The sequence below is a fragment of the Nelumbo lutea genome, chromosome 3 (genome assembly GCF_056320005.1).
Source record: "Nelumbo lutea isolate HS-2025 chromosome 3, American lotus-T2T, whole genome shotgun sequence".
In the NCBI taxonomy this organism is placed as follows: domain Eukaryota; kingdom Viridiplantae; phylum Streptophyta; class Magnoliopsida; order Proteales; family Nelumbonaceae; genus Nelumbo; species Nelumbo lutea.
The window spans coordinates 98106341-98123153 of record NC_142686.1 but is presented as its reverse complement, the minus strand read 5'-3'; the positions used below and the strand labels follow the sequence as shown (position 1 = coordinate 98123153).

General features: G+C 36.6%; 1 protein-coding gene across 1 annotated transcript; it reads left to right on the top strand.

Moving 5' to 3' along the window:
• The first annotated feature begins 427 nt into the window (after positions 1 to 427).
• LOC148867084 (uncharacterized) lies at positions 428 to 15807 on the top strand. Its single transcript, XM_088974838.1, has 4 exons — positions 428 to 752; positions 842 to 1607; positions 12191 to 15300; positions 15392 to 15807. Exons 1-3 carry the CDS (start codon positions 727 to 729, stop codon positions 15296 to 15298), a joined length of 3900 nt encoding a protein of 1299 aa, XP_088830964.1. The 5' UTR covers positions 428 to 726; the 3' UTR covers positions 15299 to 15300; positions 15392 to 15807.
• Positions 15808 to 16813: the final 1006 nt, after the last annotated feature.

Genomic DNA, 16813 nt, shown 5'->3' with positions numbered 1-16813 from the left:
GGCGCCCATGAAATTATTTCCTCAAAAGGATTAGAACAAGATAGAATCCTCCTCAATACTTGATTTAAAAAATATTAAAAATTAAGTTTCTTGCTTTATGCCATTTATTTCCTAATAACAATCCTGTCGTTATCAAGCTGACAAGTGTGTTGGAGGGCTGGCCCATGTCTCATTCCAATGGGAGCGTCTGGTGTCTCCTCTCCATCATTGATGCATCCATGTGCATGTCGTCATGCCATCATGGATGCTCATGCATACATGGATCCATGCATGCGTGACATAAAAAATCTTTCTCATATTAAAAGGAATTAAAAAGAAAAATCTCTGGTCACAGCTTATCAACTTACCCCAGTAATCTCTTTAGTATATTTTAGTTTTTTTTTTTTTTTTTCTGTATATTCTCTCTCTCTCTCTCTCTCTCTCATACGTCGCTTTCTGTCATAAATAGGGAACGGATAGCTGAGGGGTGAGAAACACCGAACCCAAGCGGCAAGCGAGCGAGCGGGAAAATATGGAAAAGCGACCAAAAAGCGATCTCTCGCTTCTCAATTTCTCCATTCTAAATCCGTCGTCGACGTCGACGTCGTGCGACACCACCTCCGGCACCATCATCGCCACCCACGACTAGTTTTTCTTCTTTCTTCGTTGTTGAAGTGTTTATTCTTTTTTGTTGTATCTGTTGTTGTTTTTCTCTCTCTTTGCTTGTCTGCAGGAGAAACTAAAAGCATGGCGTTTGGGGGCTTCTCGATCCGGTACGTATGGATGGCTCTTGTGAAGAATTCTGGTTTTTGTTTCGAGTATGGTTGGATTCGTGATTTGGGTTCGTGATTTGATGTTTCAGAGAGTATACCTTGAAGATGAGAAGCATTGACGTGACGAAGTGCTGGCCGTTCGGTGGAGATGGAAAGGAGAAGACGGCGAAAGAAGAGATGGAGAGTCTGCTTCCGCCGTTAACGTATAGGAAATATCGTTGGTGGTCGGACGAGCTTGAGTTGGTGAGATCTAAGCAAGTTGCTGAGGGCAGCAGGAAGGTTCGAGAAGAAACCGAGAAACCGGTTTCCGGCGCTGAAAGCGGTTTTGTGTCGGAGAGACCGGATTTGGGGGCTGGAAAAGCGGGTTGGGGAGCTGAGGAGGAGAAATTGCTGATGATTTGTCCGGTTTGTCGTAGTTTTACTGCGGCGACGGTGAATGCGGTGAACGCCCACATCGATAGTTGTCTTGCTCAGGCGTCGAGGGAAGAGCGTAGGCAGATGAGAACGGCGGCTGCAGCTGCGGCGGCAGTGAAGTCGAAGACGAGAGCGCCGAAGAAGAGATCTATTGTGGAGATCTTTGCCGTTGCCCCGCAGATCAAAAAGGCGGAGGTTGATGGCGATGGAGAAGCGGAAGAGATGTCAGAAGAGGATTTGGATTCTACGAAATATGTGGAAGCATTGGATACCGTTGTGAAGCGTAAGCGAAAGCACAAGTCAAGAGAGGAAGCAGTGGCTCTTGCGAGGAAGCTGAAGTTGAAGAAGATGAAAATGAAGAAAAAGAAGATAAAGAAGACCAAGAAGAATGACTCCGGAGCTATTGATCAAACGAAGAAGGCACGGCTGGCATCGAAGAAGGTCTGTGATTTCTCTAAAGCTTTCCTGATTTCTTTTCTGTTTCATTTTGGTTTGTTGGTTGCTTGATTGTTGCAGTAATTTCGTGGTTGGAAGTTGGATTAGATACCCATTATTTTTCTTCTTTTTAATCTTGTCAGTTGTCTTGTTTCCACTCACTTTCTGCTCAAAATTTATTACTGCCAAAATGTTTTGGACGCTTCTTCGAGCTTGAAGATGAAAGCAATGCGTTGTTCTTGTATTTGCTCCTGTGAATTGAACTGCTGCTAGGAGGAGGAGGAGCTTCAGTGCAAAGGGAAAAGTTAAAAAAACGAGAGATGGGGTTCCATGTTATGGGGATTTTGAGCACTTCTGGAGTGATGTGTGCTGCTCCAGCTGTCTGTACGGGTTGGGCAGCAATGGCTTTTATAGTTTAGCCAAAAAAGAAGTCCTTGTGTGTGATGGAATATATATGATGGCAGTCTTACTGTTTAGGGGCAGTTGGGTTTCGATCGGAGGGCTGGTTTTTGATCGTCTTTTGCTTTCCAAACGTTTAATGGCATGGACTGATGATCCGTGAAAGCAAGGCAGACCTTAGAGATGTCACTATATATTCTGGGTTTTCTTGGTTCTTTTGTATTATATAACCCCATCGATATCACATGAGTAATTTGTGCTCAGAACATGAAATATAGATAAGGTTTGTACAGATATCTACTGGAACAGGCAAAAGCCGCATTCTATCGCAATCTTCTTGTTGTTTTTTGTCGATTTGGGAAGCGACTCATTTGAAGTGGAATCGTTTGTATGGACTTTATTGAGCCTTCTTGGGGGTGGTTGAAGTTTGCATTCTGAGTTGCAGTTTGTCTGAGCTCTAAGAAAGAACTTTCAATTCTGCATCTTGGCTGCTGTGGGATGTTAAGGGTTGAAACATCTATTGTTGTTAACCGTGTCGTGAGATAGGAGGATGCTTATAGCTTTTATGCTGTTACTGGGGTTGGAAATATTTGTTTGATCATGTTGCTTGTTCTTTACTTCTTTGGTTTTGATATCTTTAAAACTTTGTTCTTTGGTTCTTCTGTTTATAATTTGGCCTTTTATGAAGTGTTGCGTTCTTTGCATAAGGCTGTTGGTAATTTGTGGATGAAAAGTACAAACTAGAAGGTGCGGTGAGTTTGGTTTAGCATTATGTTTCTCTTTGGTATTCTTTGTTGTGTACGTCATTTATGATAGTTTGGATGTGAAAATGATCCTAATTATGTACTTTGAAGAACCCATGATATAGTTTCATTAGATAGTGAAATACATGGCTGATGTACAAGAACCAAGTAAGTCTATATATGCATTTATAGTATCAGTTGACCCTTTAATTGTTATGCACAAGTTATCTGATAAAGTAGGTCCAACAATCCTGTATCAGTATTTCTCAAGATCATATACCGTGCAATATATACACAATTATCAAGTAAATAAGCAAGCAAAATCTATATCTACTACTATATTGTTATTTATAAGCATCAGAAGTTAAGAAACAAGATGATATAGTTATTTGTAAGCATTGGAAAAGTTAACTTACAAAATAATGTAGTGGCAAACCCCAAATGCAATAATGTAAGACGATATATCATATGAATGATTAAAAGGACTTACCTGAGTGAGTGTTGCATATGTCAACTTCAAACTTGTCTGCACTAGTTTGTAGTACTATTTCTCTAACCACCAACTCTACGCTCCTAGTTATGACACTGTCCATGTCTTGCATGTCAACTTCAAACTTGTCTGCACTAGTTTGTAGTACTATTTCTCTAATCACCAACTCTACGCTGCTAGTTATGACACTTGGGGTATGTCCATGTCCAAAAACACAAATAGGTATCCAAGCTTCAAATTTTGGCATTTTGTAGATGTAAGTGCCAAGAATCATGTATTGTCATGCTAGGTTACATACTGTATGCGGACAAAAAAAAAGGTCACAACAAGTTTCAAAAGTTTCATCGGAAAATTCTTTTTGTTGCATCCTTGACTGCTAAGCAAGAATTCATGACAAAAACTTCTTAGTTCAATATTGTGGTTAAATATTAGTATCGGTTTAATTACCAGTAAAAGTTTATTGAGGCCTCAAAAGACTGTGGTTGTAGCATCAAATTTTCAATGATTTCTCCCCTCCTTAATAGCTTCAAGGATCTTTCCAGCTGTTATTTTCTGCTGCTCATTCTAAGTGCATATTCTTCTTCTGTTTCTTGAAAGGTTTATCATTCCATGTTGTTGAGATCTCCTTTACCTACAAACTTATTAAACTAAAAGCAAGTTGGACCGAGAAACTTGGATTTAAGATTTATTCTCCTTATCCTTCTTGTCCAATTACATGAAATACAATATCTCTAAAGAATCTTTCTGATTTTATTTTTATTTTATTGTTTCAGTTCATCCTTGTACATATTGTCAAGGTTATGCAGACACGGCCAACTTGATAGAAATTCTTCTACGTGAAATAATTTGTTTATATACTTGATGGTAAATGTATGGAAACCTATAAGGATATGATAAAAAATGAAGAAACCACAGTGGCATTCTGGAAACTATAGAAAGCATAGGAAACATGCTTAGATACTTTAGAAAATGATAATATGAGCATTCTTCTTTTTTTTCTTCAATATCTTATTCCTTTTTCAAAAAAAAAAAAAAAAAAAGATAATATGAGGATACTTATACACTAAATACCAATTCTTTATCCACATAATAACCATCTAAAACTGTAAAACATGAAACAAAAGATATACAATGTTTGATGGTTTGATATATAGGAAATGGTCTGCAGGTATTTCTGTAGTACCTAACAGCATGATAAGGTTGTGTAGTAACAACTGATGAGATTTACCACCATATAACCCTTAAGTCGTCATCTCCAATACATTTCCAGATGTATAATTAAATTTTTGCTCAGATCACATGCCATATGACATGCCATTCATATAGTTACCATCTCAATCCAGTGGCCACAAATTTGTACCTTCTATCTCTTGTGGGTATCAATAGCTCACTATGACTTTTCCCTTACAATTAAATGGTCAAATTTGATATGGCTTTTTACATGGAATCCAATGGCGGAAAGAATGTATAGAAAATGAGAATGTTGAATGTTTAAATTTGATGTGGATCACTAAATTGGAATTCTATCTAAGAAAGCATCAATTGGTAGAATGTGTAATATAATTCATGGAATGGTTATTTAATAATGTGGAAATTTATTTGTTATGTAAGTACAAGTTCAAAGCACATTTTGTACTACTTAACACGTGATACAAGTGAAGTGACAGAAAAGAAAAGAAAAGAAAACAAAACAAAATACTATAACATATTTTTTCTTCTATACTCTTACATTTATATTAGTAATAGTATTGTTATTAAGGAAATTGTTAAATGATGTCCCAGGTCGTAACAATACCATCTTACAGGCATCAAACAAGCAATTCATTAGATGTTTTATAGCCCCATTGCCTAGGCAGCCAACCAGGCAGGAATATAGATAAAACACCTTTGTTGGGGCAAATACTTAATTTTGCCCCCTACAGAGCTAGAAATTAAGGATCTCAAATCTTTGCGTTTATGTGTTTTTTCCCTTGGAACTAGGGAGGTTTACAAACATCATGTCATTTTTTTTCATTTGCTAATTTGGTTTATGGATTAATAGTTTATAATTAACATGAAATCATTATGTATGTTATCTCTCATCAGCCCTATGTTGTACATTTTTCAATCAATAAAATTTTATTTTTTGTTTTATCATTATAAAATTTATGATTTACTTATTCATTTTTCTCTCCCCATAGGCCCAAGGCATTGACTCACCTTACCAGAAAAACATTGTCTAGCTACCTTAGCTACATTTATTTGACTTTTGCCTTCCATGTAAAGCATATCCTTTGTTTCAATTATCAAAAAGTTTCATATACTCAAATTTAAACATTATATTTGTGACCATATTAATATTTTGGCCTTCTTTACTTTTTGTTCATTTTCCCACTAAAAGAAATTATCTCAACTCAACTAAACCCAATAAAGCCTTGTCCAAATTATATGGGGTCAGCTACATGAATACTGTTTCACCATTCCATTCTATTTAGCGTCATACATTTCTGTTATTAAATTATGGACCTTCAAATCATTTCTCACCACTTCAGCCCATATTTTTTTTGCCTTGTCCCTAGCTCTATTAGATTCTTCAATTAGTAAGAGATCACTTCTTATTGGCGCTGTTGATTGGATTTTATGCACATGACAAAACCAACATAGTCTGCGTCCCTAAGTATGTTCATTTCTAAACCTATCTTTTCTGCTTTTCCCATTCATCCATCTCACCATCCAGAACTTTGCTACACCAAAAGGAGTTTTAAATAAAAACTAAATTATAATTATAATCTTATTTCAAAGTCCTGATTTAATAATCTATTATGATATGTAATGGGTTTCCTGTTATGGTTCTACTTGTGTCCTTTTTAATGTTTATAACCAGTGTTTTAAGAGGTTTCTAGACACACACGCAAGGTGCATTTCAGGGCATGTGCCTCAACTGGTGCACTTTTTTCAAATGGCCTTTTTATAGTTTTTCTTTTTTTTTTTTTAAGTTTTAGCCTTTTATGGTTTATCAACTTCTGAATTACCTTTTATTGTTATTTGCAGAATAGTAATGATCTATTATATTATATTACCTTAAAAAAACAAAAGACAAAGACCTTTTGTATACTTGGAGTTCTAGTTCTTGCAAATAAGATCTCAAACCAAAATACTAATCTTTGTGTCTATGGGCCAAAATTTAGGTTGTTGGCCCAAATCCCAGAATGTACTAGTTTGGTCTTGCCCCAAGTGGTTTTTCTGGAGACAAAGAGCCAATCTCCTAGGATTTGGAATGTGAGATGTTTAACATGACACTAGATACTTGAAATAATACAACTAGGAGATGAATAAATAGATTGAAAATTTCACATACTTCAATTGTTGAGTTCTTGAATCACTTTGTACAATCCACATAGGTTTGCTTTCACTTCTGCATTCTCACTTAGAATGTGTATTTTATGTTATGTTTATCAGTTTATGTATTTTAGTTTGAGCAAATATTCTTTTCAAAACATTTTATTTCTTACAAACTTCAACTTTTCATGTTTTCTAATTTATAACTGTTTTCAATTTTTTTTTTTGACTTTTTCTAGAAAAGTCTCAAGTGCATATTATTGTGTTCTTAAATTGTTTCTTCATATTTGTTTAGAGACAAGGTAAACAATGCTAAAAATTCTGCATATTATCATAGGTGTAATTTGGACTGGGTTTGAACAAACCTAACATTGGATCAAGTTGGGATTGGATAAGGGCTTAATGAGTCTAAGCTCAGCAACATACCCGAGGGCATGAAAGAGCACATTTATTTCCCATACACCTTGTATTGAAGGGGCAGCTTTCATTCCACAAGTAATATAACTTGGGACAGAAAATGTCACTTAGGAATATCTCTATTACAAATTCAAGTTTAGATGTTACGGGTAGGGGAGAGCTGGTTAGCATATCACAACATCCATGCATAACACCATATCTAGTTGTGTCCTTGCTGTTTCTGGTTAGCATAGAAAAACATCCATCCATGTAGCAGTGGCGGAATAATCTAGAAAGAAGCCTTAGTGCTTCTTTTTTGTGCATATGCATATGTGCCTTTTCATGCTTAAGAGAAAACAAACCTTGACACATTTTCCTTAGAAAATAAATAAAAAAGAAAGTCAATTGGCCAAGTTTCCTACTTATCAATCTTGACATTTTCAGCATGAAGCAGCCACTCAGTCTTGAACCCACAATCTCACACATGTCAGCCCAAAACATTTTCGTCTACCATACTTCCATCATTTATCCTTAATAGGAATAAAATTAAATAGAGTCCTCTTGTATATGTTTATTAATGTATGTATGTATGTGTCTGAGTCAGTGTTGTATGGACATGGCCATGGGAGTCAGAATCCAATGCATGTGCAAGAGTTTGACTTGGCAAGATGTGAAAACATGGACTTGTAGACATGCCTATGGAAAAGTATATACTATTAAAATAGTTCATATTTTTTAAATTCTATCATTTTATACCTGTAAAAAGTGGTCTAGAATGTTGCCTTTGTTACCAAGTAATGTTTTATACAATGAATGACTTCTATCTTGCGCATTAGTTGTTCATTATGTCAAATAAGTCAGGAGGTAGAAAGTAAATGTTATGTAGAAGTGTCCTCAAGAATCCATGAACATGGAGTTTCAGACTCCAATGCATGCCAAACATGGGCATGTTGTGCATGTTGTCCATTTAGGATAGTCCATGCAACTAATGTTTTCAACCTGCTGTCGTTGACCCGGACAGTTGAACTATTCAAACTGCCACCTGGCCCATTATTCCAGATCTGATTTTCCTAAAATCTGGGGTTTGGTCACAAACCGTTGACTTGGTAAAAAAATCATCTGACCCGGGTGGATGAACCATTGACTCATTTGACCCAGGTGATTGAACCATTAACTCATTTTTTGGGTAACTTTTTTTATATATATTTACTCCCCCTTGCCCCACTATTTTTTGCTAAAAAAACCATTTTTTGGCCTCAAATCCCAACCTTTAACATTTTTTACAAATAAAAAAATTAAAAACTGAAATATAATATATACATATATATATAGAGAGAGAGAGAGGGAGAGAGAGAGAGAGAGATACATATGTTGACTTGTCATGGTCGAACTAGTGACCCACGACCTGGAGGCCAAAATGGTTCCGCCTCCGTGTTGGTTGGTTTTTAAAGCATTGCATGCGACACTGATATGTCTCTTCTGCTTTATTTCACAACAAAATCTGCATATGCATGGGTTAAGTGTTGATAGGGTTAGGCTTGTTGCAGCTCAGGCCCGATTGGGGCTTGGCAAGCCTTGCCACAATCAGTACTTAACTGCCACATTTGCAACTCTACATATTGTACTTTCCTACTATTAACTTTGCAATAAAAATAATAATTGAAGATTTTTATTAAACTTGAATTATAATATCATTGGCTCTAGATCCGTGATTTGGATTTGGATGCTTTCTACTTTCAAAAGTTTCTTATTGACTAGATCTTTGGTTGATAGATACATGCTTTATGGACTGCCATTTAATGCTTTACATGTGTTGTCTTTTTCATTCTACAATTGTGTGGAAAATATACATTCATGTCCAGTATCTCTTCCCTTCATTTCTAGGAGCTATTTGAATCCTTCATTTTGCAAGGCTCACTTTTGAAATAATTCGAGGTTGTGTTTATAGTAAGCTTTATGTTGTCTTAGACCACAGAAGGCACAGGTTCCACTCCCATAGGCTTGTCTTAATAGCCAAAAATAAATAAATAAATCTAATTGTTTTATCGCTAAGCCAAACCCACAGGGATAGTCAAACATGGTCTCTTAACTCATAAGACAACTTCATACTTCAATATCATTTTAAATAAACCTACTAAAACTAACTTAATATAAAGAATTAAGAAATTATTAAAAATGTAAACCATGATTACAAGAATGACTATAATGGGGTTTTTATAGATTCCTTCACCTCATAAATTTTTATAGGTTTGTACAACCGGGTAACAGTGACAGGTGCAGGATGAAGAGGAAGGAGGAAGGGGAGGAAGAGGAAGGATGATCTCATTTTTCTTTATTTTTAACAAAAATCTTTTATGTTAAGAAGAATGAAGATGCATAGCACTAGTTGAAGAGGGGGGGTCTTGGGGCAGAGCCCCCTGCCCATTTTCTTTCCCCTTATCTTCCCTTCCCTTTCCTTTTCTTTCCTTATCTCTTTTTTCCTCTTTCTTTCTTTATCTTTCCCCTCCCTTTCTTTTCTTTTCCTTTTTTTCTTTTTTTTTTTTTTTTGCATTTTTATATGAGATGTGCGTGAGGCGCATGAGGCATACACCTTAGAGGTGTCAATGCCTCCAGGTGTATGCCTCCTATGCCTTTTAAAACACTGTTCCGTTTTGCCATTCTGTAACATATAGCCATGTCCATTGTTTAATTATTAGCACTTAAGTCGTCCTTACTACTTCAACCCATGTCTTTTGGTCTGGCCCTTGCCCTTCTAGCCCCTTAAACATGACTTTACTATAAAGTTACTATAAATAGTAATTTTGATTTCTTTTGAGCTTTTAAATTTACTTTTTAGTTTGTTGGTTTCATAGGAATAGGGCTATGTTTTGATTTTCTAAAAATTCTTAAGACACCCCAAACTAGAAAATAAATAAAAAAACAAAAAAATACTAATATCTCAGTCACCCTAAAATTATGAAATTTGTATAGGGATTATAAAATTGGTTTATTTCACCAAGGAATCTTTTCTTATCTGCATCATCAAGCACCCAATATTTCACGCCATTTGATCACAAGTATTCACCTTTTTTTTTTCTTGAGGCCTCCCACTCTAGTAGTTCACCTTCGCTAGAGCACAAGGGACACATATCTTCATTGTGGGGAAAAGAATAGGGACTTGGTATCTAGATAGAATCTGAGCAGAAGAGTTAAGAAGAAAATACCATAGAATCTAGGGTCCATGCAACAAGATACCATATGGACAGAGAAACACATCATTTAGGATCTCAAGAACAGCAATAATGTGTTTGTTCTCTGCACTTCCTCTGAATTATCCTGCTTGTTATCTGCCTGATGTGGGGCAAGCTTTGGATAATTAAATCTTTAACAGGCCAATTTAGGACAGATAAGGGAAGTTGGGTAAAATTTAGAAATTTTTCTCTTATTAGGCTTTATAATGATGGGCAACCCAATAGGGCTATGGAGTCTGAGTTTAGGCCATAAAGGATGGAAAGCTATCATTAGTTCCTACATAAGCTGAACAGCTCAAAATGGCTTTTATATTATGGTTACCTTAAGCGGTAGCTGAGCTTTGGAGGTTCTCTAGAGTCTGCAATTTGGGTTAGGTAGGTTCTAGGTTATGGACAGAAATATATAATTTGAAAACTAAGAAAGCAAATGCCTACTAACCTGATGATTGGTTCTAATCATTGCAAAAGTTAGAGATTGAGGTAATAAACAATCAAAACACTATGCCCTGAAATGATTTATAGGAACCACTCTCTAAGGTATGGTAAATAACTTGGCTAAAGCAAATGGAGAAGAAACATAAAAGATAATTACTAAATTACTAAAAACCACTTTAGCTTGTTATAGGAATCTAAGGTATGGCAAATAACTTGGCTAAGGTACTTGCAAAAGTAAGTGAATATTCATTCCCTAGGTTTGAAATTAGAGATATAACGATTATTTATGGGTTCCTGTAGGGGGCACCTAACCCAAGAAAAACTGGAGCCTTTTGTACTATTACTTAAGACTATTAACTTAACTAATGACCTTGGACACATGAAAGATGACTCAGAAGACAAAACTCTACTATCAAACTCCTATAGAATCAATTGAAATGTCCATATTAACCCTGATGCCCAAAATACTTTAAAAATAATAAATTATGTTCCCCGGACACCACTGATGTTTGATTGCTCTCTGCATTACTGCTTCTTTACAATTATGTTTGTTTCTTGTTAGAGAAGAAGCTGCAATATGCTATTTGCCTGTATACTTGTAAGAGTCTGCCTCTGTACCATTTCAGTGAATAGGATTCCTTAAAATGGCCTTCCCCTTTGGAAGAGTCTAAAAGTTCTTTAGGTTAATTTTTAAATAGTCAAGAAAATTATCAGTAACACTTAATGTTGGATGCACAAAGAGTAGGAACATGTCAGATGCGTAATTCTCTTTCTTGAAAAATAACTTCAATCCGAGTGTTGTCTGACTTCTGCCTTAAAACTGTAGGGCCAATTGACAGGTTTCATGAACCTTTCCAATAATGAAATGTTTCCTAGCCATGTCGAGAGAAGTTCGACATTGTCTTTTTATTAACTCATCTTAATTTCAGAATATTTTTGTATGCTCTTCCATCAGTTGATCTCCTTCATAAAGGAAATGCACTTTATGGAAGATTGTCAACAGTCAGGTGATAGGTACACTTCTAGATTCAACTTCATCTCCTGTGGCTATGGCTGACTAACACCATAGATGTTCTTTGGTACTTCTCTAAATTCAGACTTTCCTTCTCAGATATATTTGAAGGACCAAGTTGATTAATCTCATTAATTCTACCAGGATAGAGTAACTACTGTTCAATACTAAAAGTTTTTTTCTGGTTCTGAAGTATATAGTGGTCACAATTCTCAGAAGTGCATGACTTTTTTTTTCTTGATTTTAATTTTTTACATTTTCTGATAAGAGGAAACATTGCTTAAAATTTTGGGTGCTGTCAAATCATGTTTCCTCCATGGGTTCCATTTTTGTACATTTGGTAAATAAACATATGCAACAGGCTTATGTTTATCACCAAATGCCCGTTAACTTTGATTGAACAGATAGTTATAGGCATGTAGAGATGTCTTACCTAATTTAAACATAATGTTATTGTGACTACAAATTTATATCTTGGGAAAATATGGTAATTTTCTTGCATGTGGATCACATATGAATTCATCATGTGGTAATGATTCGTTATTGGCATGCTTCTTCTTTTGCAGGTGAAAATTAGCAAACTCAAAGTGTCATCAGCAGTTGATTTTTCTGGACAACGAAAAGTTCCATTACACAATAAGAGGTTGGAAAAAGAAATCCAAGACACAGGTGTTATCCGAAAAAAGAGACCATCAAGCATGAAAAGATTATATTCACGAAAAGTTATGCGAACTCCCAAGCTAATACCAGAACAACAGCAGAATGAAGAATCAACTTTTCCTGTTCATAGTATTCTGAAGAATAGAACAACAGTCATTTCCAGCCAGAAGCCCTCTTCTTTAGGCATCATACAAGGTGGGAATCAAACAAATCCTAGGCGCGGTCAACAATCATACAGACATGTCAGGTTTTCAGGTAAGGATGACATACTTGGACCAACAGAGAATGGGTGTTCCTGCATTGAGTTGCCTCAAGTGCAAAGCATTGAAAAAGTATTCCCTGATGTTATGGATGCTCCATCGTTAAGTGACAACTCTTTGGAAAACGATAAAGAATTACCCTCTGAAATTAAGGCTCTGGAGGTGGATGGAAATAATGAAGATATTGAAGTTGGTATTAGAAATGGAACTGGGTTCCTATCTAAACATGAAAATAAACGTTTGGCTGATGGTTATGGTCATGTTTCTTTAACAACTTCTCCAAGTCCATATAAAAGAAGTTGGCAGGATAAAGAAAGAAATTCCCCAAATGAATTTGTAGACCTGAACCAGGAATTACAGAATAATGATAGTTCACATCTGTTGGGTCAAGGTAACCTAGCTGCATCACACTCCCTTTCATGTGTAGGCATTCCCAGACTCTCTCGTTCTACTCCAAACAGGGGGCTTAATCATCCCTGTTTGGAAACTCAAGCCGATGTAAACATTCAAAGGGTGCCTGATACAGGAAGAAACTTGCTTGATCCTTTTGCAGATTCTATACCAAGATCTTCTGCAATATGTACACTGACAAATATAAAGTCAAGTATCCAGTCCTCATCATCCTGTTTAGCTACAGACATAGAAAAGATTGGAAGGCCTCCATTTATGTCCGAAGACACCACTCAAAGGATCAACCTTTGTGTTCCAACATACCAATCATTTGGTCACCTGTCTTCTAGGGATTTGATGAGTAGCATATGTTCCTCTGTTAACTTAAAGAAGCAAAGAGCAGTATTCAGAGATAAATGCAATGATGAGGGTTTTGTTGGTTTGCCTCTTAATTCACAAGGGGAACTTGTCCCATTGCACTCAAGTGGGAAAGGAGGGTACCCACTGAAGAAGAAAAATACAACAATGGGGACTTCCAGTATTTTCCCAATGCACAATTTCATCCAGCCAAAGAGTATAATCGATGACTCACATGCGAAAGAGATGCATGTTGTTGAGTCAGCACTTACAAAAGACAGCTTAAAGTTGTTTCCTGATAAGGCCTACCAAAGAGAGGACCCTAAGATACATTTACCATCTAGGTTAGGTATTACTGGACTCCCAAGTACTGGAAGCAGAGAACTTCACAGGAATGATTCAGTGAGGGGAAACGATCAGTCATCCCATCGGTTGGATTCAGACCTGAACCTCATGAATATATCTTGTCCAGGGTGCATACAATATACTCCAACTCAGAATCAAACTGGGAAGGAGCAGGTTCAAGTAGAGGAGAATCGGGATTGTGGGTTTCTGCTTCCCACCCAACCAACAATGCGATTGATGGGTAAGGATGTCACAGTGGGCATTCGTAACGAAGAAGTGCAAGGTTTTGAAGATGGAAAGATATGGACAGACAAGGAAATTATAACAGAGCAACGTCCTGCCACTGTTGCCTCCAGCAATTCTTCTCTGAATGGAAATTTCCAGCATGAGTTGATTGTTCATCCAGTGTCAGAAAAATCAAATGAAACTGTAACTTATTCATTAGAACCAAAGAGAAGCCCTGCCTCACAAAGTCTTTTTCAGGTGAAAGGACTAGAGCCTAGATCTGCTCACTCATACCCAGACTGGCAGACACATGTGACATCACGAAATGGATTTTCCATGATCAGCAGGAGCCCAGGTGCACAACTGCAAAGCTTTCTCCATCCTTTCCCTTCTCAGGCATTGCCAAGTCAGACAGCTAAGTCCCTAGATCCCTGTATATCTGGAACTGAACCTCTGAAAATGCTCTCTCAGATACCAGCTTCTGCACCTACTCCTTCCAATGCTTGTCAGCATATGCTTTTAAATGCTCAACTCAAGTGCAAACAGAGCCTGGAATGTGGCACATCAGTTTTCCACTTTCCTTTCTCAAATAAAGAATCTGGAGAGTACTTGCAGCCATCATGTTCTCGAAATTCTTCAAGGAGCCTGCCCCAATGGCTAATAAATGCAACACAGCCAAAAGTGAGCTCCCTCACTTCTGCTCGGCTATACCCTGATATAAGTGCTCAACATCATCCTTGCACCATGCCTGGAACTAATTTTGCAGCCAACCTTCCTCCTTATAACAGACCAATTATATCTTATTCTCATAATTCCAGTACTTCTCACCCCCAGATGCAAGGTTCATCTTCTCCACCTTCTTTAGCTTACCCTCCACTTATGCCTGCTCCACCAGGGTACAGACCTGCTTCTTTCATGAACACAACTTCTAGAAACAGGATTAAAATCAAGGATGGAAAAAGGCCAAAGCCTTTTCGTCCTAAAGGTCCTGACCATGAAAAGAAATCCAGAAAGAGGCCTGCTTCTAAAGCAGATGATTCAACAGAAACCACAAAACGACCCCACTTAGAGATGCAAGAGGATGCAGGATCTCTGAAAGGATTGAAGGAAAGTGTAGAGTTCAATTATAGACATTGTAATAGAGATGCAGCTGAATCTGATGCATGCAAGGAGACGACAAGTGTTACTGGACACTGCCCATTGGAGATTCAGGAAGAACACACAATGTCATCCGATAATTATTTTAAACTGGATGGTGTGTCAAGATCAGGTCCCATTAAATTAAGTGCAGGAGCGAAGCACATTCTGAAACCGAGTCAGAACATGGATCAAGATGATTCTAGACCAATTCATTCAACCATACCTTTTGGAGTTGTTAATACATCTGGTATTATTCCAGAATTTCAGAAGAAGTCAGCAGAGATTTACAGGTTTTAGGAGTAAGTTAGGATTCTCTAATGTTAATGAATTATTAGGTTATGTTAAATGCAAAATATGCTTTATAAAAGTTGATCTTTATGGATGTTGTAGGTGGGGTTCCCTGTCAAAAATGGAAGAGAAATCCAAATGCTGAGTGCACATTAACATGTGATTCCAATGGGAAAGCAATTTTCTAAGTCCATCTCTTTGAGCTCTTTCATCAAGCTGTGCTGTTTGACCACTGTCAAAGTTCAAGTTATCAAATATCTGTACTTAATTATGCTTTCAAAATCGAGCTGTCTTAATCAGGTAAACAGATCCACCAATCTCAGGATTGTGGAACCCATAAAATGATAGTTTATGCGCAGGTACATTGATGTTTTTCTGATGATACAATCTTCTTCAAGTTCAAAATTCTTTGCCTAAAGCTGCTTGTGGCAGTTCCATTAGAGGACAATGATGCATTTATTATTTGTACCCTGCAGAAAAACATACTTAGCTAAGTTTTGAAAAGGTTCTTTGCTTTATTTCATGGTCATCTGATTAGAATTATCCAAAATTATCATCCCGCATAGAATTGATTTACCTGGTACTTGGAGTTTTAACTTTTGCCTTTTGTCTACTCAAATATGAATATTTTGAATAATTCTATGGTGTTAGGTTTGATTCATGAAACCTAGATTCTTAATCAACTACTATGCTGCTCTCTTGCTGTCTTGCACCTAGAGTACCACCTTAGGCCTATTTCTTTTCATAAATAATAATCACCTGCTAATCTTTTACCTCTTTGTCCACTTATCTAATATAAATCTTTCGATTAATTCTATAACATTAGGGTTTTCAGAAACTCTAGATTCTTATACCAACTCTTGTTCTTTCTTCACCTAGAGTTTTCTTAGACTTAAGCCTAATTGTTTTTAAATATAAGAAAAAGTTTTATATATATAACACGGCTCACATAGCCTTTTACAGCCGTGCATTGGGAATATCTCTGTACTTTTTTTCATGGGGAGATATTTCCAATGCAAGGCTGCAAGAGACTGCAAATGGTGTGAGCAAGGTCTTATGAGGACCAAATCTGATTTTTTCAAATTGGTGGGAGTCTCGTTCACTGTGCTTCCCTTTTATGATCTGAAGATGGTTTGGCTTTATGCATCAACAATGTAGCCTATATTTTTACCTAGAAATTGATGGAAAATTTTATAGACGTTAAGGAAAATTCCTACAAGGTTTTAAGGACCCTTTTACCTTCATAGGAGTATTGTTCTTTCCTAATGACAAGAGATTAAGATGTCTATTATAAGTACCTATTTTGCAGAGTCCACATATGATTAAGAATATTTCTCCTTTAATGATGTCTATTATATATAGTTAACACCTTAACATGAATCAGCATGTTGGTATCATAAATTGGTTGAAGTGTTGAACCATTGCTCCCAAAAAGCAAGATATCATTAGTACTTGTTTGCTTCTTTTTCAGCCTGCAAAGAAGCAAGATTCATCACCTCAAATTTTGGAAGATAACATTGAAAA

Coding starts and splice junctions, on each gene's coding strand:
- LOC148867084 (XM_088974838.1), top strand. CDS start 727: ATGGCGTTTGGGGGCTTCTCGATCCG. Junction 753..841: donor TTTGGGGGCTTCTCGATCCG/GTACGTATGGAT, acceptor TTGATGTTTCAG/AGAGTATACCTTGAAGATGA. Junction 1,608..12,190: donor CACGGCTGGCATCGAAGAAG/GTCTGTGATTTC, acceptor CTTCTTTTGCAG/GTGAAAATTAGCAAACTCAA.